General features: G+C 42.0%; 2 protein-coding genes across 2 annotated transcripts in view; one reads left to right on the top strand and one right to left on the bottom strand.

Moving 5' to 3' along the window:
• The window catches only part of TEN1 (TEN1, CST complex subunit), a 7,489-nt gene extending 6,912 nt beyond the window's left edge, over window positions 1-577 (bottom strand). Inside the window, exon 1 of the mRNA XM_025197463.1 lies at window positions 403-577. The gene's annotated coding sequence lies outside the window, so the exon portion shown is untranslated. The remainder of the gene's footprint in view (window positions 1-402) is intronic.
• ACOX1 (acyl-CoA oxidase 1) overlaps window positions 1-18,660 on the top strand; it is a 33,205-nt gene that overhangs the window by 176 nt on the left and 14,369 nt on the right. Inside the window, 2 exon segments of the mRNA XM_014517250.2 lie at window positions 1-68; window positions 14,996-15,156. The exon segment at window positions 1-68 is cut by the window's left edge and continues 3 nt beyond it. Of these exon segments, the coding sequence (XP_014372736.2) occupies window positions 1-68; window positions 14,996-15,156 (229 nt within the window).

Raw genomic sequence — 18,660 nt, 5'->3', positions numbered from 1 at the left:
GCCCTCATGGTGATGAAGCTGCGCGAGTACGGCATCGCCGACCCCGATGAGATCTACTGGTTCAAAAGGTACCTGGAACTGCATCTGCCTGTCCTCAGGGTGGGCTGGGGCACGGGGGCGCTGAGCTGGTACTCGGCCAGGGCTTGGGGATGCTTTCCAGCAGGGAAACCCCTCACAGGGGCTGACCTACGGCCTGACTGGGGCTCAGAGCCCCCCTTTCCAGCAGAAAAAAGGGCCCTATTGGGAGGCATGGGGTTGATCTGCCGCACAGCCAGGGCAGAGAAACACTTGCCATCAGGAAAAACCCATAGGAAGGCACGTGGTTGACCTGAAATCCAGCTGGGACTGTCTGGGCTACAGGTCAAGTGGAAGGCAGGGTAGTTTTGCATCTTATAGACTAACCAAAGTAGATATATAAAGCCCAAGTTTTCATGAGCTTCAGTTCCCTTCATCAGATGCAGGTCAAGTGTCAAAGCAAGCTGACCGCCTGCCCCGAAATCCACTGAAATCTTGTCTTCAGTGAACTTTGGTTCAGTTCCTCATCTTGGGTAAAACCTGTTGTATGTCCTTGTGCTGATTATAGAGCTGTCAACAGGAACAATCCTCTTCAGAGCCAAGCCTTGTAAGAAGGCTGAAAACAATGCGGCTTATAGGCACTGCAGTTCCTTGTGAAGAAGTAAAGGTCCCGCACTTAAACAGGTTGATGACTAATGGGGTGATGCAGGGACTTTTAACACATCAGAGATATGGCAGGACCAGGCCTGCCAAGGAAACTATGAGCCTCCTTTCGTATGGGGGGGCTAATAGTGACGTGTTACTGGTTACTTGGGACAAGTACTAATGAAAACAGGGACAGGAGTGGAAGGGGTAACGCAAGGACTCTGGCCTTAATGTAGTTCTGTGAAGTTGCTTACTTCAGATTGCACTTAGGCCTGTTAGAGTTCCCCTGTCCTCGTAACTGAGAGAGGGACTGTGACTAGTGGAATAGCTTTGGGATTGTCTGTTCTTGTATTTCTCCCTTGTTAAATCTGCCTAATGGTGAGCAAACAGCACCTTTCACAATCAAGTTGGACAGCTTCCAGCTCGTCATAAGTGCAGTCCCTAATGGAACTAAGCACCTTTGACCCATTTTCTCAATAAAGTTCCTTTACACAAAATGTTTGAGGCAGATTTCCATTAACTTCTTAACATAATGACTCTGCAGCTCTAGAAATCCACTGGCTTCAGAGGGGGCTGGACCAGAGATTTGGGTCAAATTCATTAACTACAGGCATGCGTAGATGAAACGGGGGGCCCTAAATTGAAGTGTAGGGCTGATTAAACCCCTGTGTCGTGCATACACCCCGCTGACTTGCCTGCCTTTCCAGCAGGGAAGGGAGGGTGAGCTGCCAGGGGGCTGCAGGGGGGGCTGGTGCTTCCCGCTGTGGCCCCACCCCCCAGGTGGCACCTGCCTGCAGGCACCTGGCGGGGGCGGGGTGGCACTGCTACCACAGAAGGAAGCACCAAGCCCTGCGCAGCTCAGGCAGGCTGGCAGGCGTGGGTGCAGAGGAAAAAAAAAGATCAGAGGCTCTCTGCTTTTCTTGGGTTTCTTGCTTTCCAGAGCTGCTGCCAGGTGCCTGCAGGGCTTCCTGCAGAGCCCCTGAGCTGCATGGAGTCTGGTGCTTCGCTCTGTGGCTATAGGGGGAGGGCACAAAAAAAACTCCTTGACATGTAGGGCAGCAAACTAAAACTCCTTGGAGGAGTTTTAGTTTGCTGTGCCCCAAGTCATTTAAGACGCATTATGCTGCCAGATTTCCTACAGTGGCTGGAATTAATGCACAATATGCTGCCAAGGCTTGCAAACACTGACACTGTTAAGCGGTGCAAAAGCATTTAGCCCACTTTAAAGTGTGGTTTACACACACCTCTCGTTTCATCTACACATGGCCTACACAGCAGTAGTAGTTCCCAGGAGAAATTGGTGGACTCTAAATCTTTTTTAACATCAGTAGAAGTTCCAAGGAGAAATGCTTCAATTTAGATGCCACTTGGAAAATTACCTGGAATGTAGATCTGGCTTACAATTACGTTGAACACAAATACAACCCTTGGCAAACTATCAGGCATTGTGCAGCCAATACCATTCACTTGCTTGTCCTAAAATGAAAATGTTTTTATAGTAGTAGTCCAGTTTCAGCTATCCTAATGGAGAAATGGCAGCTAGTAGCTCTTGTGGCTTAGCTAACAAGTCTGCAGGATGTAAATACAATCAGCTTTGTTAACGGATATTGGATAAATCCACTAAAATACATAATATGAGCCTAGTTTTTTGCTTCTGGCTTAGATTCTAATGCATATTGTCTACTTGCATTTTGGTTAAGTACGTAACTTGTGTAACATCTTTTAGACACTCTTTACTGCCTATTGCACTTGTACTTAGTACTCCATTTTTGTAACTCATTAGCAGCTGTCAACTCCAAAACTATGGCCATAGTGCTAGCACTGCTATACAGCACTGACACAGTAGCTGCTAAGAAAGTGTGAACAGCTGTTTGATTAATTAGTCTGTTCCCTTGTGAATGGCTAGTTAGTAATGAGGTACAACCACTTAGTATACCCTGTGTCTAGTCAAGTTCAGGGAAATGCATAGCCTTTATTCTGTACTAAAACTGCGCTTACCTGGAATACCTTGTACACAGGTAACCGTTATTGACCCTTTTTTATGAAAAAGGAAGGATTGTTTTCAATAACGTGTTAAACATAAGACACAGTTACTCTTTTACATACAAACTTGTATATATAAGTCAATCTGAGATCTGGTAGCCCATTAACTTAAATCAGGGGTAGGCAACCTTTTCCAGCTGTGGGCTAGAATAACCCACTCAGGGTCAGGGGAGGGCAGGTGCTAGAATTTGGCTGCTTGTTCTGTTCATCCCTGTGTCAGTATCGGGGAAAGTACCTATAGTGAAGGCCACACTTCTGTGGGCCAGATCCCAGCTTAGGGGCCATAGGTTGTTGCACCCTGGTTTAAATGAACATTTACACATCTGAATGATGTTCCAATATTTTATATATGGAACATCATTCAGAGGTGTAAATTTACATAATATTTGTACATATATTTCTGTCTTTTTCTTCTTCATAAGATACCCTTTTTTGTACAATTTGCAGAAATATATAAAATGTCAGCTCTTTAAAGGAAGGTTTTTTGTCTGTTTTGTTTTGAAACCCTCCACCAGGCCTGTTTTTGTGGTATGTAGGTTAATGGATTTTTGAATAAGCACTCAAGTCAGTAGAAAGCCTTTAAATATAAAGGGGTTGGGACTGGGTGCTAACAGTAAAACTAAGGATTTCTAATGTTAATGTAACGGCGAGAGCCATAACTTCGTCACATTTTGCAGATAAATTTTCTGTATTAACTGCGTGCACATTAAGAGAGTTCATTGCTATATTTGCCTAATGTATGAATGAGATTACTGTAGAATTTGTAGCTCTATTTGTATTTCTGTTTTTTACTCAAATATTGCATAAATGTACAATAATTACATAAGGGTTTTGGCTTTGTATTAGTAGAAAGAATCAAGGGACCTGTTTTACAGCTGACAAATAAGAGCTGATGTTGAAATTTGTATCAAGTTTATTTTTCTGTATCTGAGATAATAAATAACTATCATTCAGGTAAAACAGAGCAAAGTCCAGGAAATCATCTGGGCAGACTGAATTTTTTTCACCTTTCATTTGTCACATACCTAAAGACTCAAGACTCTTCCTGTTAGACAGGGAAGACGGGTATCTAGGCCAGAGGTTAATTCATAGGACTGGGAGTAGGGACTCTGGTACTAATTGGTTATATAATGTTGAGTAAAACATTCCATATAATATAAAAATAATCCTTGATGACAGTGTTGTGAGGGTTCATTTAACGAGTACCTAGAGATCTTCCACATCTAACAGTGTGGATAAAAATAAACTATTTTTAATTAAAAAAACCTTATAAAAAATCAAAATCTTTAATTAATCATGTTTTTTATTTTTTAAAGATGCTTTTAAAAAATAAACCTATATAAAGGTCATTTTAAGACCCGTTAAAGCTCAAAGATATCATCATGGAATAGGGATTATAACTTCAAATTATAAACTAATTGAGACCATATATTCATGTAACCTTTTAAGAAAAGTTTATAAATGGGTCATAACAGGCCATAGACTATATTAGGGGCCTGATTTTATGGGGTTCCTCTCTAGATTAGTAAAGATTAAAGAAAACCACTCTGCGCAATGGGACTCTGTGCTCAGTCCAGAAGATCCCATGAAGCATCTCTGTGATGCTTGGTTTCAGTTCTCAAACTGTGGGTTTGTCTCTCCAGAGATAACATCAATAACAGCAATATATGGAGATGAGAGAGAACAAACCTGATTACCTACCCATCAGCCCTGTCCTGTCTCTGCAAGTTTTTGTACACACAGTCAAGCCCTTACCTTTCTGTAAAAGTGCAAAGTTTCAATAAGTTATGAATAAAGGATATCAAACAATAAGAATGCACTTTTTGTAGACCACAATGATTAAATTGAGGCTTCCTGACCAATGATTTAAATCATGATTTAAAACATAATTTAAATCGATCTGATTTAAATCAAGCCCACTCTGATATCCAAGCACAAAGTCCTGTTTTTATTGCGTTTGCCGTGTGGAAAGATTAGTAAGGGAGATGAAAGCATTTTATTTACAACACCCCATTTTCAGACACTTGGCACTTTAAAGTTATCCAACTGCTGAGCTAAACTGTCAGTGCTTGGTCACTTAATGGCATGCTTTCTTGAAATGTGAGGAAGTTCCTTGCCACAGCTCACATATCCTATGATAACTGCAGAAAGCTTTTTCATGCAAAAGAAAAATGGCAAGCTCTCTGAATTTGGTATGTGAGCAGCCCTTGTTGAGAAGCACCTGCTTGTGTATATTGAGGGTATGTCTACACAGCAGTCCTTACCACAACCACAGCCCATGCAGACATACCCCAGTTAACTGTAGCTAGCTTTTTGCAGCCCTTGATGAACTTCGTGCTGCATTATCTGAGCTAGCTAACTGAAAATTGACTTGGCTATATCCATGTTAACTGTGGTCACAGTAATAAGCACTGTGTAGACACAACTTATGAGGATGAAGAATTATTGGGATAACGATGCAAAATGTGGCTTCTAAACTTGTATTCAGTGGTTCAGTGGGCCTTTTAAAGCCTTGGAGCCTAACAAAGTCCTTTGGGAAATCAGGGAAGGGAGTGTATATGTTTTGAGACCTGCATAGTCCCTTCTCTTATGCCAGTTTATATGAAAGGAAAGTAAGCATTTTACTGTGAAACACCTTTGGAAAAATCACCTGTACCTGGACATCTTGACTTTAGAGACTGAAGAAAAAGACAGGCATGTCAAAATTGAAGACCTCTTCACTTTTTTGGGTTGTACCCTTGATTTTTGTTTTGGCAACTTCTGTCTTAACTTTAATAATTTGTTGTTGATTTGCTGCAACTATCCTAATCCATCCTTGAAAAGAAGTCTCCAGGCAGCAGCAGCATCAGCAGTAACAGGGAGTGATGAATCAATTTTTTGCCATCATCTGTTCAGTCATACAGAACTCTGTTTGTGTATTTTGTTCACTTCACCAAGGTATGAATTTGAAATTTTAATGCGACACACACAACATTAATGTTTAATCAACAGACAGTTTCCTCTTTCTCATTTTAAAAGCAAGATGAAATGCAAACAGTCTGTTAAAAGGGATCACAGAATGCAAAACTTTAACTCTGTAGGTTTACGTTTCTAAAAAACAACTGGCAAATTTTACAGTGTTGCCACAAAGCTGCATTAATAGGATTTAATGTAGGAGTCTAGGCAGATTACTGCTCACTACCTCTAATTTTACCTTACTCCGTTCTAATTTTACCACCTTAATACTGAATTACAATAACCTGATAGGTTGTTGGGTTGGGTTTTTTTGCATGTAACAGACCTAAAGCCTTCCAAGTGATGTCACAGGAAGGGTTAGCTTTGTAGAATGTAATAGCTCATCTAGAAAGACTTAACGGTCCTCTCATCATCTTCTGTTCTTGTCTTCTAAGAAACCTTGTCTGCCCTGTAGTAAGCCACAAACAATGCCAGAGAAAGTTGTGACTTTGCAGTTGCTTCTCTGGATATGTACAGCAGGTACATGAGTAGTACTGAGCGGATTTGTTTGGCGCACCATATGAGTTAGATGGAAGTTTCTAAATTCTGTAGGCACTTCTAATTATATACCTTAAAGGCTACTTCCCCTCACTTAAGAATCTGTGAGTGTTTCTAAGATGGTGTACACTGTGAAGGAAAGTGTAAGAAGCCCTTTCCATATCTAGAGAGAAACTTAACTTGAATGTTTCGTTGTGGCTACCTGGAGCATGTAAATGCAAGATCTCTGGCTGCCCCTCTGTTATTGGCATGTTGTGAACTCTAAAAGCACAAAATATATCATAAAGTGCTGTAGAACCTGCTTTCGGTCCACAAATTCGCTAAATATTCTGTATGTCATAGTGCAGCCTCTGCTGTACTTGGTGCTGAGACTGTCAATATTTGTCTCCTTCCTGTACCATTATTCATCTTCCAGTAATTATGTTACATAATGCCATTGAAGTACATGGTGCTGTACAACATTAACCAAAAGACTGTTGCCCTTGACAGCTAAATCTGAAAGAAATCCTGTTTGACACAGTGGGATGCATTCTTTGTTGCTGGAATTCATCACAGAACAGAAATACTAGGAGAGCTTTTGGAACTGATGTGTCTGGCAGACCGAACTGCAGACTTTTCATTCTTGATGACATGCAGGAATTGGAAGCAAATGTAAGAGATGAGCAGCAGTTAGAGAAATTGGTGTGGAGTGAAAGAAGAGACTAGAGGCAGGGGTAGACATTTGCAGTACTAATGAGTATAGCATATGTGTGCACTTGCTATCTTGTCTCTGCCTGTACCTTTCATGCCTAAAACTACCTGCAATGCATAGCTTTCTGCTCTGTGACCTCAATTACAACCGCCCCAGTGTCTTTTAACGTATTCAGCAGAAATGTGATATATGGGCTTTTTCCATTTGGTCTTGTTAGCAGAAAAGTAAATTGTTTGACACATTTCAGAATCAGTATCATATTGACATCCGTGCACGCATCTCAGGTGTGTTGTTTCCAGCTCTCTGCAGGCCGAGGAAGTCATTACATCATTCACAGAGTTCTGAGAGCTGCACGAGTGGGAAAAGTCGGGGTGTTTTTATTCTAACTAAATCTAAAATCCCATAATGTGAGAGTTCACAGTCTCTCTTATGGTTGTGAACATGAAAATACAGGACCTTGCTTGTACTGTATTTTATCCCCAGATATGGAGGTTAGTAATTTCTGGTAATATACCAGGATCATGCATTTTCCTGTGTGAGTGGTTAGTGATTGCTAAGTAATCTGAAAAGATCTATGTTACCAAAGACTGAGTTGGAAAAGAACTTGCTTTTTCTTCTTCTCTCCCTGCCCAGCAGTGAGGAAATGCTTTGTGCAACCCGTGTTGTTTAGTCCAGAAACTGGACAGTATCAGTTTCTCATTAATTTGCTAGTGGAAAGTGTTGGAGGTGGCATTCACATCCAGCAGGAAAAAAAAATCCCGTCATCAAAGTGGTCTCCATGGTACTTGCTTTGGTAACACTCTCCTTTTTGAACCCATGGACCTGGGTTTCACAACTGAGTTTACGCTTGTATGGAATGAGCCCTCATATACTTTAGTGCTGTATTAGAAGTTAAGATGTCACAAACGCTCCTATTAGCTACCTATGAGTACTCAGCTATCAAGCAAAAGGTAAAAGATCCTCGGATACTCTTCAGAACAGTGTTTCTGAATAAACTTCCTGTCCAGGCTTTGTCTGTGCTAGGAAGTATCATCCTTTTATTCCTCAGCTTTCTACTGACCACATCAGAAGCTATTTGGCATCTATGGTAGCCAGCACCAAACTGCAATTCTGATCCATCTTATTTATCAACTACACCTCTGATGCACCTGAAGCAACTTCCAGGCCACCCTGTGCAAGTTTATAACCTTCAAAAAACAGTTTTGGGGCTAGGGTCCCACATCTCTATTCTTTTTAAGATCAAGATTTTAACTCTAATCCATTTAATCCATCTAATCATAGATGGATCCCCAAGCCTTGGGAAGGGCTGAATTTAAATCAGACTTTCTACTTCACCTTCTTAAGCACAGTAATATTGTGAAGGCTGGCTGGTGCCTAGCTAACAAAAACCCAGCACTATCTATTTTGTGACAAGAGCATCACAGGGAAAATGTACAACAACAACCAGTCTACACGTATGTAGGTCTACCAGGAAGATACCCAGGTAGAGAAAAAGGTGCAGCAGCTCTTCATTCTGACCTGATTCCCTGCCAGAGACTCCTGTCTTCTGTTCAGTCAAGGGAGAGCAAACCAGCCCTTTAAGTCAGGCTACATTAAAGGCATAAGAAGACTATTGGATGGCATCAGTGGGCACGTCCAGATGAGCTCATCTGTGCGGTATGTGGTGCCGCAAACATGTCTGCAGTGCCACATACTGCACAGTCTGGTATTCTCCGTGCTGCAAGGCCTCGCTGCAAGGGTGTGCAAGATATCCAGGGGTCAAAAAAACCCATGGGAAAGAAAAATGGAGCAGTGCACGCTTGGATAGCATGTGCTGCTGAAAAGCAGAGCCAGAGTCACACTGCAGTTGCTGGTCAGGCTCCACACAGCAGGATCGCCTAGGCTGCAGCCCCAGGAGGTTGCCAGGACCCCAGGTAAGGTTGCTGGGGCCAGCCCAGTGCTACCGTCCCTGGGGTAACTTGCCATGTGCCAAAGCGCATGTGGCATGGGCATTGCTTGAGGACAAATAGCGGGCACAAGGTGCACCGCTGATACTTGTCCCCAGGAAACCAAACATCCGCACTTATCTGGACATGCCCAGTGGGTTCAAACCAGGATATCCAGTTGCTTTGGATGGAGGAGAGGGGTAACTCCTTTATTGTTCTGGACATCTGTTTTAATTGCTTCCTTCCCAGTGTTTGCAAGAGATATGAGCAAGGTACAATGGAGGTCACAGGTATATCAAGGATATTATTAACTTTGATACTTGGCAACTAGACCAGGGCAATATCTGAAGTGTAGATTGATCCTGGCTACACTAGACTTATAACACTGATACAAGAGGCTTGTTTTATTTGTTTTCTTTTTAAAATATTCTTCACATCCATGATGTCTCCCACATCTCAGCATAACAGTCTCTGAAGGTCTTGTTTCTGTCTCTCAGAGCATTTTCAAACTGAATGAAAAGGAATCTCTCATCAGTTGTGGATAGGACCTTTAAGATGCAATGACCAGTTTCATGAGAATTGTTGCTGAATTTATAAAACCATCTGTTTCTTGATGGTTAGTGGTCACCCCATGCCCAATAATTTGAAAAGTGCTTTAGGATGCTTTTTATATGAACAATGATCTCTTAACCCCAAGTGCCCATCGTTCCCTTCCCACCCTTACCAAGTATTCACGTCTTCATATTTGAAGCTTCTCCTTTCAGACAAAGTAAATGGTGGAGGTTAAATACAATGGGTGGAATTTGTCTTTTGTAGAAGCAATTATGAGACACGTAAGTGAAAGTGTATTTTGTGCCATGGATGCAAAGCTTGCATCAAACTTGTTATGGCATTTTTGGGAGGTTTCAGAATGAGAGTTAATTACTTTTTTTTGGTTTCTTTAACAGAAATGTGCCCGAGTTTGTTAGCATTCACCCATGAGAGTGTCATTTAAAACGGGATAGATTTTTGCTTCTGTCAGTGATGAAAGTTCACCTTGCAGGGTTCATTTGTGGCTCTTATAATTATGCTTGTCTGCTGTGACAGACTGACTTTCTCTTTAGTTCTCACCTGGGACAACAGATCAGTGCTAGTTGGTAAATGTGCCAATCCTAGATGCAAATGCGTTTTAACTGTTATATCAGTTAATCCATGAAGAGCAGAAATATTGTACAAAACTGGTAGCAATTTATGGGGAGGCAGAGGAATTTGAAAAACAGAAGGCCTGCGACAGGAAGATGAGGGAAAACAGAAGGGAAGAAAGGGTACATATCTCATCGTGACACTGCCTGTTTTCCAGTCGCTAATGCTGTCTCCAGAAAATCAGCCTCTAAGTTGATACCCATTTCTCCTGTCCAGAAAATGTTTATTTCTTGAGCAAATGATCAGCTAATCTTTTTCTCTTCATCTTTCTCTTCTGTCCAGTCCCTCCCTCATCCCTTTAATTTTATTTCAACTTCTAGTGCTGCTTAGATTTTCTTGGCTCTAGCAGGGTAGGCCTTGTGTAGACGAAATGAGAGACATGTGTGCGCAACATTTTAAAGTGGGTTAAGTGCTTTTGCACCACTTTAATGGTGTCGGTGTTTGCATGTGTCAGCGGCATATTGCGCAGTAATTCCAGCCACTTTAGCGAATTCAGCGGCATAATGCACCTTAAACGACTTGTGGCGCAGCAAACTAAAATTCTTCTGAGGAGTTTTAGTTTGCTGCCCTACAGCCACGGAGCGAAGCACCAGGCTCTGTGCAGCTCAGGGGCTCTGCAGGAAGCCCTTGCAAGCAGCCTGGCAGCCTCCCGGGAAGGCAGGCTTTGTCCAAGAAAAGCGGCGAACCTGATCTCTTTTTTTTTCCCCTGGACCCTGCCTGAGCTGTACAGGGGCCTGGTGCTTCCCTCCACGGCTGCGGTGTCCCCCAGGACTGCCCAAGCTAGACGCCTCTGGGCAGGTGCTGCTGGGGGGGAGGTGCTGCTGCTGCAGAAGGAAGCATCAGCTCCTCCCCACCCCACCCCTGCAGCTCAGGGACTGCTCCCACCACCAGAGAGGCAGGTAAGTTTGGGTGTGTGTACGACACGGGGGTCTAAAGGGCCCTAAATTGAAGCAGTGTTTTTAAAAACCCACCACTTCAATTTAGGGACCCCGTTTCATCTACACAGGCCCATAGCTATCTAGGTTTTCTCCTCTTTTTGAAAGCATTTCTGTTCCATTATTAAAATACTTTAATATTAGTAGTACCAAAATGATAGAATTGCAAAGCTTCTTAGCTAGGTTGTCAGTAGAGAACAATGACTTGTAATGTATTTACTGCTACTCATGTGCTGCTTTGATGTCCAGTCCACCAACTTAAAAATTTCTGCTCTTAACAGGTTGCAGCCTTAGGTGCCTTATCCCCACCTTTGTCAGCATCTTGACAAGTGACTTTAGACAAGTTGTGTACATTAGGTGCATTTGCTAACTGTTGAAATAGGTAGCAATATGTTTCTGTCTAGCAGGGATGTTTTGTACTTTGTTAGAGCTTTTGGATCATAAGAGGAAAGGTGCTATCCAGGAATAAGGTGTTGCTACCTACCAGTTTTGATTTTTGATTGCATTCAGTGGTATGCAGTCCAAAGTGCAGTTGTTGCCATTAAGAAGAGTAAATCTGCAGAACTGGCCTCAGCATAAAGTGGTAGATCAGAGGTAGTGTCCTGAGAGTTGCATAATCCACCCCTTTGTTTTCAGAACTTTCTTTCAGTGGTTTCTGACAACCAACATTCAAAGATCAGGTTGTGTTTAGCAGAGCTAAGCTAAACCAGTGTTCTTATTTAACTTGGTTAATTTGGCATTGCTCTCAGCTCTGTTTAGAGTTGTCCTTTTGGGACCAGGACAAAGGTCACAAATAGGGAATGGTATGGGATACGGTGCTGTCTGTGAATGCTGAAGCTAAAAAAATCTTGTAGGAGGCACTGTTGCAAGATTATGAACCTGATCCCTTTCTTTTCTCTTGTAGAGTTTGTATAGGTCTTCATATTGAGCCTGTTAGCCTTCGTTACACCATGTTTATTCCCACCTTGGAGAGCCAGTGCAATGCTTCCCAGCGAGAGAAATGGCTTTCTCTTGGCTGAGAATGGCAGATAACAGGCACCTACACCCAGACTGAGATGGGTCACAGTTAATCAATGAATAACCTGTGTGGAGTTGCATGGTGATGGTGCTCATGATCAAGAGAAGGTTCAGATGCCTTTCATGTAACTCTGGTTCTAATCAGAAAATGTCCTTCTAGCTGTGTGATGCCTATTTGAAACCTGTGTCCCCTGTCCTATGAGACCAGTTTTGAACTCCTATCTGATCTGTTTAACAACCAGATATCAATAAACACTATGTTTACTCCCTTGCAGAATGTTATATGAGGTGAATATAAGTTTGCATTCTGTATTATCTTTCCATTGCCCCTGCCATCTCTGCCATGTATTTAATGAGCTGGTGCTATGGGGATGAAAGCTGAATTCTCCATTCAAGCAGTTTCAATCTGTTGAAGGATACTTTGGGGACCAGAACATCTGACATGCAGCTGTTTAAACTGGTTGCTCACCTGTTTTGAGTTCAGGTAGGGAGGTGAAATTAAGACTCTAAAGAGACAAAATCCCTTCAAGAGACTTGAAAGGAAAAAAGTGGGGGGGAGGGGGCGCTATATCCTGCATCACTTCCCACACCATGACTACAGCTGGGCATGAATTTTAACACCAGAGCAGAGTTGTCACTCACTGCAACTCCATTTCTCCAAGATCATGCACCTTGTTCATCCTGTACCCCATGACAGCCTTTTGTCTGAGGTTCATCTCATCAGCTGTACACTATTGAATGGTTCTGACATGAGTCACTATTCTTTGTTTCAGAATGAGGATCACTTTGACTTTACAAAGTTAGGCATTTCTGTTTTTGCTTTTTCTGTTCAGGACAGTACCAATAGTTGAATGATGTCAGCTTTTACTTTGGCCCAAATTTAGGGACATATGGGAGTGTTTTCAAGCTAGAAATAGTTGTATATGAATGGTAAAAAGATTGGTTAATAGCTCAACTTGGCATGCATCTGTGTAATGTAATGTGGAAGCTTATATATAGTGTTAGGGCTTCTTGAGGTCCTGTTCAGCACAGTCAGAAAGAAAAGGAATTTTTGGCCAGCCAGGGACATTGAAGACCCTGAATATTCCTTGTTTGCTTTGTCCATTCTCTTCTGCCTCCTTATCTTGATTTCTGTCCATCATCTCTTCTTTTGGCAAATAAAAACAAGTTGCTTTTGTTTGTACATCACTAATAGTAAGGGGTTTTTTGGTCTTTTGTATGATGCTGGGACTTGGTTATAATGCTGGGGTCCAGTTCTGAAACATCAGACTTCTGCCCTGCTCTTATTCATTCTAGTGAGAGTGAGTGGGGAGTGCTGATGATGAGCCGCATTGTAGAGGCAAGCTGAAAGGCCCTTTGTACACACCACATTTTTTGCCCTTTCTTGCGCTGCAACTATGACTGTTCGCACAGGCAGGTTTTCCAGATGCTTTAAAAGCCTTTCTGGTGCATTAAACTAAAACTCCTCAGACATCGTTTAGTTTGGTTCACCAGGAATTAAACCGTTGTGTCCATGAATTCATTGCGTGCAAACACAAAGGCACTCAAAGATGTGTAATGAGCTTTTTCTCCACCAGATGGTGCTGTGACTTTTTTGCAGTTCACCCCTTTGAATTGCTTTCCCTTTCAAATTTCTTCCACTTTTCTTTATTTTCTTGTCCGGTTTGCTAGCTGGGCAATGAGTGGGGGGGGTCTTCCCCCCCCTCCCCCTCCCCCCGGGACAGAGCTTAATTTGTTCAAAAATCTAGTGCATGCAAACACAGATACGACACTCCAAAGCTTAATTTGTTCGAAAACCTAGTGTGTGAAAACACTGATGCGATGCTCCAAAATAAACAAATTTTAAATTTTATAAACGTATTTAATTTAATGTGAATTAAAACCTGTACAAGCACCCAAAAGCTCTAAATACCAGGGATCTGACTCAGTATGGCTGCCTGTATTCCCATGAGCTGTCTATGACTTCACTGATATATGTTAAGGCAGGGGTGGGCAAAATGTGGCCTACAGGCCGGATGCAACCCACCAGGCCATTCTATCCGGCCCACGGGACTGGACAACCCCTAAAAAATTTAGAAAATTAATATTATCTGCCCCTGGCTGTCTGTCATGTGGCCCTTGATGGCTTGCCAAGACTCGGTAAGCAGCCCTCCACCCAAAATAATTGCCCACCCCTGCGTTAAGGGCATATCTGGATCCAAGGAGTATTCCCATTGCAGGTACATTATAGTGGGGGAGAAAGCCTAGTTTCATCCTAAGTATTTCTCTAAATTCTAGGCATTGCAACTGATGGATCAAAAGAGTGCTGTGCATCTGTTTATCCTGGTCATTCTATGTTTGTGGTATCAGCTGAACATATTTGGGCAGTATATCTAGGTTCTCTAGAGCCTCAAAGAGAAAGTTGAAATATTCCATGCGGTGTAACTTGTGAACTAAAACTTTGTCTTGTTTGAATTCTGTGTGTTAGGATGCAATTCTACTCTTGCGTCTCACCCTTGCAGTAATACGCCTATACTGCTTTCCCTCCAGACCAGATGCCTCTCAATCACTTTCAGCTTAGTGAAATATTAGGCTTAATTTTGTGGAAGGATGTCTGTTCCAAACATTTACCTTTCACTGAAGGAGTGGTTGACTCGAGGGGAATGATAAAGTTCACGATTCTGCTGCTGGTGGATGTGAGATAAAGATAACTTCTGAACGAAGAATGGGTCACTGGAAAAAGCTGCTTCCTTCCCAGTACCAGAAGTCATCCTAATTAGTAGCCTCATCATGATGGCTACACTTCCTGAACCTAAAACCCAGTGACGGGACTGGATCCTCATGACTCACAAGTTTCACTCTTTAGCTTATATGTAGCTATATATAATTCTAACAATGTTGGTTCCTTTCCCATTAGTGTTGCACAGGATTTCAACATGACTGGGATTTGATCTTGGTCTGTAATGAAAATCCATCAGCAGTAAAGAAAGATGCAGCTGTTTAGTGCGTACCACTTCCAGGGGCATAGGTAAAATAAAACTAAGACCTTGATCTCTCTTTCTCTCCTGTAGAATATGCCTGGGCTCTTTTACTGGGCCTTTAACTCTCCACTTCGGCATGTTTACACACACCGTAGAGAACCAGGGCACTGTTGACCAACAAGAGAAATGGCTGCCTCTCGCCTCTGGACTGCAGATAATTGGCACCTACGCCCAGACTGAAATGGGTCATGGTTAGTTCCCTGTGGGGTCTGATCAGTACCCTCTGTTCTGCGACTCCAGTTAACAAATCAGTGATGCTCCATAAGTAAATCCAAAGGGTGAAAGACTAAAATAAAGCTATAACTTAAAAAAAACACAAACCTGTTAATGCCCAGTGATGCTTTATCTGAAAGCAAGAGACTGCCTCTCTTACCATTTCAGTGATCATGAAGCACCTCCTGCCTACCTAACGATCTCCTAATTGTTGATTTTGTTTTAAGATAAAGCTGTTTTTTCCCCTTAGGAACTTGACTTACATATTGAATATGGTACCAGTAACTGCCAGTAATTGTATTTTTGTCTGAATTTAGGATGTGGACATTGCAGAGTTCTTAGCTAGTGCAGTGATGGACTGCCCAAACAAGGAAGCAAAGCTTATTTAGAAACACTGTAGCTTGCAGGGAAGCCTTGTGTGACTGATCAAGTTGTTGAGACACCTTGCCCAAAGCACCCTTTGTTTCCAAAGCATCTCCATTGCAACTTTGTTGTCAAAACACAAGAATTTATTTTGAATCAGGAGAATTTTTGTGGGCCGTCTCATACCACAGAGGACCTAGAACTGCATATGGTGCGCATCCCAGCAAGAAATGCTGCAGTAAATGATCAAATGGTGACAGCACTGTCTATGTTGTTGGAGTTCAAACTTGGAAAATGTGATATTGTTTCCTGGATCAGGTAACAACAAACCCTGGCCAGGCCTCAGCGCTTTGGCAGCTGCTGCTGCTCCTACTTGTCAGACAAAAAAATGCAAAAAAGTCACTTGACGGAATTCTTTGCATCTGCAAACTTTGGCTGCAGCTCTAGAGCAAACTACTAGCTCAAGAAAAGAAGGTATGAAATCAAGAAGACACAGTGGAAAGAATGGCCGCTGAACTCACTCCCTTTCTCCTACAGAAGTGATGGATTTTTTTTTCTTTGCTCATGGTTCATTTAACCCACTTCCATGCTTGGTAATGGCTCTGTTTGTAATTTTCACGGTACTCTGTGACTAACCAGAATATTGATGAAGAAATCATGCACAAACTAATACAGGTGGTAGTGTCTTACAGCAAGCATGCCTTCCAAATCGAATGATTTTTGATCAATAATATGTATAGCTGTTTGAAATTCTTACTAAGATTGTTGGGTAATTATTCTAATGTCACACAAGCTGCATCCATAATTACTACACTCCACTTACCATGTTTTGGGGTCTTTTTGTTTGTTTTTATTTTTGTTCTCAAGCTTGACTTTTAGTTGAAGTTGGGTGGCTTGTTGTTTGTCTTGGAAAAAGACCCTTCAAGCTATAGGTTACTGGCTTCACTCTTACCCTAGATTGGTGGTAGTTACTCTCAAGTGACCGTTTTGTGAATTGGTTTCAGTCCATTTCATAATAAACGTTCTTTTAAGTCCCACTATATATGGGATGAATTGTGAGTCTGGAACAGAAGCAAAACTCTCTCATTTCTCCCCTAAATTAGGTCTCTTCCAGCACAGTGTTGAGGCAGCTGGAAGAGTGGTTGCAAAGGCTGTATTGCCATTACCCATGCTGTACCTATTCTGTTGGTAAATAGGAATTTCAGTATTTGATTGTCAAGTCGGAACCTTTCACCAGCACTTAATTCACTTTAAAAAAAAGGCTGTTTCTAATGGTAACTAATCATTAATTCTGGATTACTATAAGGCATAGGACTTTTGAAAATATTGCTATCAATGCATCTTCTAGATGGTTGATATGGAAACAACCAAGTAAAGGAAGCACAGTATATAAAAGAGCATTCCATTGAAGTACATTTAGATCTGCTAAAATGCTCTAGTGCCCTGTCAGCCATCCAGATTCACTCCATTGTTCTTTCAGGGAACTATATAACGTAAAGATATTCTAACTGTACCAAAAACTGGTTTGTGAGAGGGTGCCTGCGTTATTTGAGGCTGTAAAATTAGAGGTAGCAAATGAAGACCCTTAAGGTCAATGCTTCTGTAACACCAACATCTTGTCTACTTTATTGCTTTGTGATAACCACTGTGTAGGATAGCCAGTCTTAAGTATTTGAGAACTAATCCTGTTCTCTGGCTATTTTTAAGATCTATTAGAATCTTATTTTAAGATGCCCTTGCATGAAATTTCTCACAAGAAACCCCAAGTGGATGAATTGCTTTGTGAGATCTCAATACGTAGGTTGCCATAGCTAGGAATTGTGAAGATCAAAGAAAAATAGCTCTCTGTAAGTAGACAGAGCTATTGAGACTAGTGTTAATACATTTTAATGTGTTGGTATCCAAAGACTTAAAGCTTCCTGAACAGGTTCTTGTTAAATTCCCTGGTCAATTAATACCTGACCAAAGTTGGCATGAGCTAGATGAAGCAAAAGCCCATGTTGTTATAACACAGGGATGGCTTTGTACTGGTGGTCCCTAAAATGATACACCTTGGCTTTCCTCTCAGAACTGTGGTTTTATTCACGATTTTGGCTGATTGCACGTGCAGAGTACTGCTTGGTTTGTTAAAAGGTTCCTAAAGACTTAAATGAATAGTTGGGGGGATGGAGGAGGAGCTAGCTCTTCACTGGACCTCTATGGAAAGAAACCTGCTACATCAATAAAATAAGATTCTTACCTAATCCTGGACTCAAAAAATGGGATGTATATGACACTGAAGTGCTAGGCATAGTTTTTAGATCATCTAAGTGGAAGCATAACTCATGCTACTGAGACCAGAGGGTCTTCAGGTGGGAAGGGGTTTCAGTTCTTCCTGTAACCTCAGTTGGATAATGAAAACATGTAATCCAGTGCCAAAATAGCCCCAGTCTGATTTCATCCAACTCGACTCCAAGACATAAGCTGCTCTCTGTAAACTGTGGCTGAAACCAAAAAGGGGCATGTTGCAGTTGCAGCCCTGCTTATCATTAAAACAAAACATGCTACAGCATGTCTGGTTTTTAGAGTAAGCAGAGTCTTCTCATGATAAGACTTGAGAAGTGCTTTTGGTGGGTTTCCTGAAACACGCTTGCTAAATTCTTACTCACATAAGACTTTTTTCCCCCCCTCCTCTCTCTCACTTTCCACTCTGAATCTCACGCTTGCCTTCATCCCATAATGTTTCTTTCACGCCACCCCCCATCTTGGCATTTCTTCACAGCTTTATTCATCATGGACGGCCTGAGCCTCTGGATCTTCACCTGGGCATGTTCCTTCCTACCCTCCTCACCCAGGCAACCCAGGAACAACAGGATCGCTTCTTCATGCCGGCCTGGAACCTGGAGATCATAGGCACTTATGCACAGACCGAGATGGGCCATGGTACAGTACATTCCCTCGAATCTATTACCACGGGTGGCTTTCTGCATGAAGGATCGCTCTCCTCGCAGAGAAAATAGTGTGCTATTCAGAGTCTGTTCACATGCAGCTCTGACTGGGGGAATTTGTTTCTTCACAGTGAAATGTTAACAATTCAGGTGTACATTTATAACACCACTCAGTGTTTGTCCTTTTATTTA

Source organism: Alligator sinensis, unplaced genomic scaffold, assembly GCF_000455745.1.
Source record: "Alligator sinensis unplaced genomic scaffold, ASM45574v1 scaffold400_1, whole genome shotgun sequence".
Lineage (NCBI taxonomy): Eukaryota > Metazoa > Chordata > Crocodylia > Alligatoridae > Alligator > Alligator sinensis.
This window is presented reverse-complemented; position numbering and strand designations above follow the sequence as displayed.